The sequence below is a fragment of the Raphanus sativus genome, chromosome 7 (assembly GCF_000801105.2).
Source record: "Raphanus sativus cultivar WK10039 chromosome 7, ASM80110v3, whole genome shotgun sequence".
In the NCBI taxonomy this organism is placed as follows: domain Eukaryota; kingdom Viridiplantae; phylum Streptophyta; class Magnoliopsida; order Brassicales; family Brassicaceae; genus Raphanus; species Raphanus sativus.
In genome coordinates, this window is record NC_079517.1 from 11,800,861 (window position 1) to 11,808,289 (window position 7,429).

The following is a 7,429-nucleotide window of genomic DNA, read 5'->3' on the forward strand; positions in this document are numbered from 1 at the left end:
CTTGAACAGATTTGTCATTCATATCATCTGTGGGGTTTGTGTGTTTCGTTGATTTCATGTTAGCCTTTGATGAATTGTAAGTTGGTCTTTCTTGGCTACTGGGAGATCTTTCTATGGATTACAATAACGCTGAGCAAACACAAAGGAATCTAGAAACTCAGTTTGAGAACAATAGGGCTATGACAGACTCAGCCAAATACGGTCTGACTCTACCGGAAGACAAATAAAGATATGAACCATGATGTCCTCCGCTCATGTATCCCTGATAGAACACATTTACATGGTGAATAAAACAAATTGCTTGCTCAAAATGAAAAATATTCAAACAATTAACTTGGGATTCCAATCAAAGTTACATTATTCCAGCGTCAAACAGCCAGTAAAAGGAGGATGAATAATGTACTTTTACCATAACGATCAGACATGTGGCTACGAATTAAAAACAAAATTATTGAAGCAGAGAAGAAGAGAGAGAGAGAGAGAGTGAAGTCAACCAGAGGCAGTCTTCCTCTGCTGGAAGACAACAGCAAAGATGGGAACTCCAACGCCAATGCTGAAAGCAGTAAAGACACCGAGAGACATCTTGAGACCTTGGTACTTCATGCGGTCCAAATTGTACATGTGCTTTGCGTGGAGGTAGTATGGCTCGTCATGACCATGCCCTCCTCCTCCGCTCATCTTCTTAGCTCCAGTTGAGTGGAAGCTTCTGCTCACTGTTGATTACGACAAACAAAGAAAGCTTTTAGTAAATTTTGAAATCCACGAATCATGATAAAAAGAAGTAAAAAAAAACAATGCACTAGCTCGAGAAGCTAAATAACTGATAAATAAAGATCATCTTAAAGATTTTGATTTTGAAGAAACATATCGAAACAAGCTGATCATAGTACCCGAATCCTTGCTGCAAGACACATGTAGAGTAATGTGAATCTTTTTTTATCGAGTAATCAAACTCTTAAAAATTTAAAATCTGATACAATATTTTTCTTCCTTTTTTGAATGAATTTAAAATAATGCACCATCCGGAAATCGAACCCGAGTCTGTACGGTAGTTCAGATACTATGTTTGAAGGTATTCAAGTAGGGAGACTATGTTGTATACTTCAACGCGTAAAGCCAACCGACGAAGAATCGCGTCGCGGATAATCAGAAAAATAAAAATCTCAAACCCATACAAATAGACAAAAAAAAAACACAACACTACCAAGCAAGCAGAGAAATGTAAAGCTACGAACCAGATCTGGAGACTGATGATTCGGATGAAGCTATTATCTTTGAGATATATCGGATTCCTGTGTTCATCGCCATGATCAGAAATCAATCGAGAAACGGTAAGAATAAGACTACGGCGAATTTGTTTCGGAGGAAAGCTGAGACTGAAATAGTATCACACGTGCAGGTGACATTTCATTTTGGGCCCGGCCCATATTTGCGCTTTTTTTAGCAGTTTTTTTTTTGAGTAGTTTTAAGCTATTAACTCTTGCGACTTTTGTGGTACGCATGAGTGGAACACACAATTCACATCTAACCATTGGCACTCATCCATATTGTTTTTCTCTTTCTTTTCTCAGTTCATGTTGATTGGTTTCTGGAAGTTACTTCTGTTGTATCAAGTAGCTTCACATACACGTTGATAAAGCATTCTCATAATTACAATTCACCAATTATAAACCACCCGTTTTCACATCAATCCCAGTGGAGACCTTGAAAAGTCGTCACCCTCAGATAAGATACAAAATGTTTTTTTTTTGTTAACTAGAGCATATAAGGTGCTAAAGGTATGGAAGTTAACTTGCCAAATAAATTTTCTGGTTTCATGTTTCTAAACCAAGTACAAGTTTTTCTAATTCAAAAGAATTATAAATCCTTTACAATTTATTTAATTTTAGGTTGATCTAATGCTTTCTCCTTGTTATCTTAAATGGCTAGTAGATTGACCAAATGTACAAAATATTTTTGCTGTTGTCTTTTGATAAGTTCTTAGAACATTAGCAAGACACTCTTATCTGAATCTCTTAAAAATTAAATAATTAAAGTGTTGAGAAATGAGAGAATCCTCTCAACCGGGAGACTTAAGTAAAGCTTTTGGAAAAATTATTACTTACCATTTGTCACTGATGCTCTGATGCTGCTTCAACGTCCAAATCCCAACGTGAGAAACTGTCAACGTGGCTAATAAAACGACCTGAATTATTTATCTTTTCTTATCAAAGAAAACAAAAAAAAATCTCAAATGAATTTTAACCACACAAAAAAACGAATGATGGAAGTAAGCTTATCTCGTCTCTTCATTTTCGATAAAAATGAAAGAAATATGAACGTTTCATATTTTCTGAAAAATGCTAGAAAAATAAAAGATGGCTCACTTGCCACATAGTCTCTACTCCGCTGCTAGGCCAAAGTTTCCATATGCCGGAAAGTCCGCCCAGCCGAAGTGGAGTCGCTTCCCAGGGACCCTGCGGTGCGCATCGACCGAGTCCTTAACGAGTTTGACTCAGAATGCGGCGGAGATAGAGTTGAAGTATATGGTGAGTCAACACGGGTGGGGCGTGAGGAGGTTGAGAAGAGACGACGAAGAAGAGATAAGGAGAGTGTCTCTGGTTCAGGCCGAAGCTTTCCACATCCCTCTCGCTCTTTTCAATGATTTTTTCTTCTTGTTTTTCCAGGTTTGGTTACTCTTTTACCATTCTTGAAAATTTACTGCAAAACTCTCAAACCTTTGGGAAATATTCAGTATATTTTTCCATTTGCATGTGTTAAATGCATATAAATAGTTCAGTAATCTTAGAAGAACGGTTGACTAGAGTAGACATGATTTGATCAGGTTATTACTAATTCACCTGTTTGCTTTATGATTAATTTGGATTCTTGGATCTTAAGCTTCTTTGTTTATATATATATAACAATACCTTTAATGTAAAGTTTGGACCATCCTATTCACATATGTCATGAATACACATTTTGCAGGCAGAAGTTTTGTCAGGGCTTCTCTACAAACTAAAGAATTCACCTCCTGATAGGTAAAACCAAAGAACCAAAACTTTGTTTCAAGAAGAAGATTAGTTGCTAAGTCCTTACTTAAAACTATATATGCAACGTTAAAATGCGGCAGATATGCATGTCTTGTGGCGGAGCAAACAAGCGAAACTGACACTAGTTCAAGCTCAAGTGTCGTTGGAGTAGTTGACATCACAGTTCAGACAGAAAACGCAGTACTCCGCCACTTTCCCGGCGTTGAAGAATATCTTTACGTCTCAGGCTTAGCCGTCTCCAAAGCCCAAAGGTCTCTCTCTCTCTCTATATATATATATCTTCTCTTTCATCTTCTTGGTTAATGTTGTTAACATGGAATTTGGTTTTGGTACATGAACAGAAGGAAGAAGATGGCAAGTACATTGTTAAAGGCATGTGATGTTATATGCTACTTGTGGGGTTTCAAGCTTCTTGCTCTTAGAGCTTACGAAGACGATGCAGCCGCTAGAAACCTCTACTCAAACGCTGGTTACACCGTGGTCGAGTCTGATCCACCTTGGACCTCTACTTGGATAGGAAGAAAACGTCGCGTTCTTATGACCAAACGCATTTCTTAGGGCGTTTTTGGTTTATATCTACTTCTTCATGTACATTTGCTTTAGCATTATAGGGTTTATCAAAATAACTTGGACCGATCAATACAGAGACAGTAACTGAAACTCCACACCATCGAAGTGATTTGCAAGAAACGAAAACACTTGATACAACTATCCCCAGACACCAATCTTCTCTACACACAAAAGGGTTATTATAACTAAAACTATCAATACAGAGACAGTAACTGAAAACTGAAACTTACGACCATCCAAGTGATTTGCAAGAAACAAAAACACTTGATAAATAAAACTGATAGAATTGAAATTTCCCCTTGATAAAACTATGCAGACATCAATCTTCTTTACACAGAAGGGTTATAACTAAACTAATAGAGTCTGTAAGAGCGAGCAGTCAAGTATTCAACTAACTTAACCGTTTGGATCGATCAACTAACTTAACCGTTTGGATCGAGTTCAGGTTTTTCGGATCAGTTCGAATAACATGTTACAAACTCCAAGGCCTTGACAGTTGCATAATGTTATTGTTGTATTCTTAACCAGAAGGCCCAATGGGCCTGTAATCCAAATTAATAATCCAAACCCATATTTTTCTAGGTTAGAAGTATAAATAGCCACTATTGCTTCTATCCAATCTCACCATTTGAGCTTCTATCGTTGCGGCGTGTGATGAACCCTAGTCCTTGTGTAGACACGCAAAGAGAGATGTCGGGAGCAGAAGCAGCTAACGTTGACGTCAATCAAACGAAGACAAAGGACATACGAAACTACCTCTGCCAGTACTGCGGAATCAGCAGATCGAAAAAGTACCTCATCACTTCACACATCGAATCTCATCATAAGGTTTGGTCCGAATCTCTCTCTGAGACTCTTACCTAAAACCAATGATGGTGTGTAGTAGACTTAAACGTGTTTGGTTTTAGATGGAAGTCGAAGAGGAAAGAAATGAAGAAGCTTGTGAGGAGGATGAAGATGAGATCTCTGGTAAAAAACACACTTGCCAAGAGTGTGGTGCTGAGTTTAAGAAACCTGCTCATTTGAAGCAGCATATGCAAAGCCACTCCCTTGAGGTAGTGTGTGTTTTTGTGGTAGCTTTCGTTATCTAATGGGAGATAGAGACGCTTTTGTGGGTTTTGCTAAGTTTTGATTGTTGGTCTTGTTCCGAACTAAAAAGTGTATGCCTTTGCAGGAAATGAATGGACTTTATTTGTTTTTAATAACAAAAGAGTCTTTTAACTTAATGTTATTTGCGTGAGGCATTGGATCCCATAAAGAGAGAACTCCAAAATGCGAGGCTACATGTTATGGACTAGTATCAGGCAGGGAGACCTCCTGAGAAGCTCCTGCAAGTAAGCCTCCATCACGCGTAAGGTCTGATTTATGATGATGTTCACTAGCTTTTTTATATAGCTCGATGCTTTTGAATCTTATGGTGCTGATAATTAATTGTTGCTGATAATTAATTGTTTTCTCGCTGTGCAGAGACCTTTTGCTTGCTATGTGGATGATTGTACTGCGAGTTATAGGAGAAAAGATCATCTCAATAGACATCTTTTGACCCATAAAGGGAAGCTGTTCAAGTGTCCAGTTGAGATTTGCAAGAGTGAGTTCTCAGTACATGGCAATATCAGTAAGCATGTCAAGAAGTTCCATACTGACACCGATAGTAACAAGGATGACGCTGTTGTTGGAGATTCTCAACCCTCTGAATCTTCTTCTGGTCAGAAGAAGCTTGTCTGCAAAGAAGTTGGTTGTGGAAAAGCCTTCAAGTATCCTTCACAGCTCCAGAAGCATGAGGATTCTCATGGTATGTAGCACCATTCTCTACTGAATTATATATCTGCCAAATTTTTTCAAGTCTCTAAAAAGTTACTTATGGATTTTACATTGGCAGAGAAACTGGACTCTGTGGAGGCTTTTTGTTCCGAGATTGGTTGTATGAAGTACTTTACGAACGAGGAGTGTCTCAAGGCACACATAAGATCCTGCCATCAGCACGTCAACTGTGAGATATGTGGTTCTAAGCATTTAAAGAAAAACATCAAGAGACATCTACGGACTCATGACGAAGATTCATCATCACCAGGAGAGTTCAAGTGTGAAGTGGAGGGTTGCTCTTCCACATTCTCAAAGGTAAAAAGAAACATCCAGATCTAGTCAAAGCTTTTATCCCACAAACATATAAAAGCACCCCCTAATGATATAATTACTATTATTTTGCAGCCTTCTAATCTTCAGAAACACTTGAAAGCAGTGCACGAGGATATCCGACCCTTTGTATGTGGCTTTCCAGGTTGTGGCATGAGATTTGCATACAAACACGTCAGAAACAACCATGAGAATTCTGGCAGCCACATATATACCTGCGTAAGTTCGATCCCCCCAACTTGTTTTGGTTGGTTACAAACTCTAATGAGACTATAGTATCTCACATGGAAGAGTTGAATGGTGGTTTCAGGGTGATTTTGTTGAAGCGGATGAAGATTTCACCTCGAGACCTAGAGGTGGACTAAAGAGAAAGCAAGTTACAGCGGAAATGCTTGTAAGGAAGAGGGTCATGCCTCCTCAGTTTGATTCAGAAGAACACGAGACTTGCTAGTTTTTACAAGTACCGAGGCATTAGGCAGATGGTCTTCCATGTGTTATGTGTAAAGTCTGTTTGTTTGTTTTTGTTAGTGCAGAAGAGAATATATAACGGCAGTAGTGATAGTAAGAATGTAATATTTTATGAACCCAACTTGGAGAGCTTGTTTAAATTTCACTTTGGAAGGCAAGGCTACTACTAAATACAAGAATGTCTCTCATTATAATAGGTAGTGCTCTTAACAGCACACGCATTCCTCTCTATTTCTTAGAGATGAAAATCCAGTGTGTAAAACAAGTTACAGCTTACAGGAGTATAGAGAGGTTTTACCATATGCATGTAGTTCTCCATAGTTTCAGTGACATTGAGAGTATCACTTGGTGATAATAATAGTCTGAGGAAATGATACTTCCATACGTATACAAGCTTTTTAAAGAAGCGCAACACCACTAGCTTCTAGATTCTCCTTATGTAGATTGTCCCAGCACTTAAAGCAGCCAACGTTTTCAGTCACAGACTAGATAGCGATTGAGGTTTCTTGGTTATTTGCCTATGTATATATACAAAGTTTCGTAGTGAGGTCCTTAAATTTTAAGTTCTAACGACATCGTCAATGTTATAGAGTTGAGAATTGAAGTCGATTGATATATTGTTCAATACAACTCACATTCGTACAAATATTTATGGGTACATATTTCTAAAGGTAGTCGGAACTAAAAAAAAAAGAAGGTAGTCGGAACTTTGTAAATTGTTAGTTTCATACACAAATACACAATCTATTTATATTCGGTTCAAAATGTTTAAACGCCCTACTTGTATTTTAATATATGCAGTAAACCAATTTATATGTTTTTATTTTATATCAAGTATAATACAAAAATCACATTAAAATTTTATATAACAATTATTTAAATATCATATATAGTAAATATAAAATTACACTGAAATTTTATAAAATAATTTTATTATATAAGAAGTTTGTAAAGATAACTTCATCAAATCACTTCAACAAGCTTATTACTTTAGTTAACATCTGATTATAACCAATTTATATCATTGTCTTTATTAAATTTATAATTTCTTTTATTTGTTCACTTCTACAGAAATATTAAAAAGAATAACTCATACATATAACAACAATGGTGACAAAAACATGACAATACTTATGAAATAATATTATAGACAACTAAGAAGAGCAAAATCTAAAATGGACAAGATGAATTGTGGATAGTCTTTCTCATCATATAGGTTTAACTAT

At 37.0% G+C, this 7,429-nt stretch overlaps 3 protein-coding genes across 3 annotated transcripts; 2 read left to right on the forward strand and 1 right to left on the reverse strand.

The window, feature by feature from the left end:
• Positions 1–318: 318 nt before the first annotated feature.
• LOC108816203 (uncharacterized) lies at positions 319–1,378 on the reverse strand. Its single transcript, XM_018588772.2, has 2 exons — positions 1,236–1,378; positions 319–713 (listed from the first exon to the last, which is right to left on the reverse strand). Exons 1-2 carry the CDS (start codon positions 1,306–1,308, stop codon positions 490–492), a joined length of 297 nt encoding a protein of 98 aa, XP_018444274.1. The 5' UTR covers positions 1,309–1,378; the 3' UTR covers positions 319–489.
• A 902-nt stretch (positions 1,379–2,280) lies between these two features.
• On the forward strand, positions 2,281–3,743 carry LOC108816126 (GCN5-related N-acetyltransferase 10, chloroplastic). The gene is made up of 4 exons (XM_018588698.2): positions 2,281–2,666; positions 2,968–3,020; positions 3,113–3,283; positions 3,374–3,743. The coding sequence occupies exons 1-4, from the start codon at positions 2,358–2,360 to the stop codon at positions 3,588–3,590; spliced, it is 750 nt and encodes a 249-aa protein (XP_018444200.1). The 5' UTR covers positions 2,281–2,357; the 3' UTR covers positions 3,591–3,743.
• Positions 3,744–4,237: 494 nt separating this feature from the next.
• LOC108814583 (transcription factor IIIA) lies at positions 4,238–6,348 on the forward strand. The gene is made up of 6 exons (XM_018587184.2): positions 4,238–4,430; positions 4,511–4,657; positions 5,070–5,394; positions 5,482–5,720; positions 5,811–5,954; positions 6,046–6,348. The coding sequence occupies exons 1-6, from the start codon at positions 4,257–4,259 to the stop codon at positions 6,184–6,186; spliced, it is 1,170 nt and encodes a 389-aa protein (XP_018442686.1). The 5' UTR covers positions 4,238–4,256; the 3' UTR covers positions 6,187–6,348.
• Positions 6,349–7,429: the final 1,081 nt, after the last annotated feature.

Excerpts from the sequence above, each read along its gene's own strand:
- LOC108814583 (XM_018587184.2), top strand. The coding sequence starts at position 4,257 with ATGAACCCTAGTCCTTGTGTAGACACGCAAAGAGAGATGTCGGGAGCA. Across the intron at positions 4,431-4,510 it reads ACATCGAATCTCATCATAAG|ATGGAAGTCGAAGAGGAAAG; the intron begins GTTTGGTCCGAA and ends GTTTGGTTTTAG. Across the intron at positions 5,955-6,045 it reads GCAGCCACATATATACCTGC|GGTGATTTTGTTGAAGCGGA; the intron begins GTAAGTTCGATC and ends TGGTGGTTTCAG.
- LOC108816203 (XM_018588772.2), bottom strand. The coding sequence starts at position 1,308 with ATGGCGATGAACACAGGAATCCGATATATCTCAAAGATAATAGCTTCA. Across the intron at positions 714-1,235 it reads ATCATCAGTCTCCAGATCTG|TGAGCAGAAGCTTCCACTCA; the intron begins GTTCGTAGCTTT and ends CGTAATCAACAG.
- LOC108816126 (XM_018588698.2), top strand. The coding sequence starts at position 2,358 with ATGGCTCACTTGCCACATAGTCTCTACTCCGCTGCTAGGCCAAAGTTT. Across the intron at positions 2,667-2,967 it reads TTTTCTTCTTGTTTTTCCAG|GCAGAAGTTTTGTCAGGGCT; the intron begins GTTTGGTTACTC and ends CACATTTTGCAG. Across the intron at positions 3,284-3,373 it reads GCCGTCTCCAAAGCCCAAAG|AAGGAAGAAGATGGCAAGTA; the intron begins GTCTCTCTCTCT and ends GTACATGAACAG.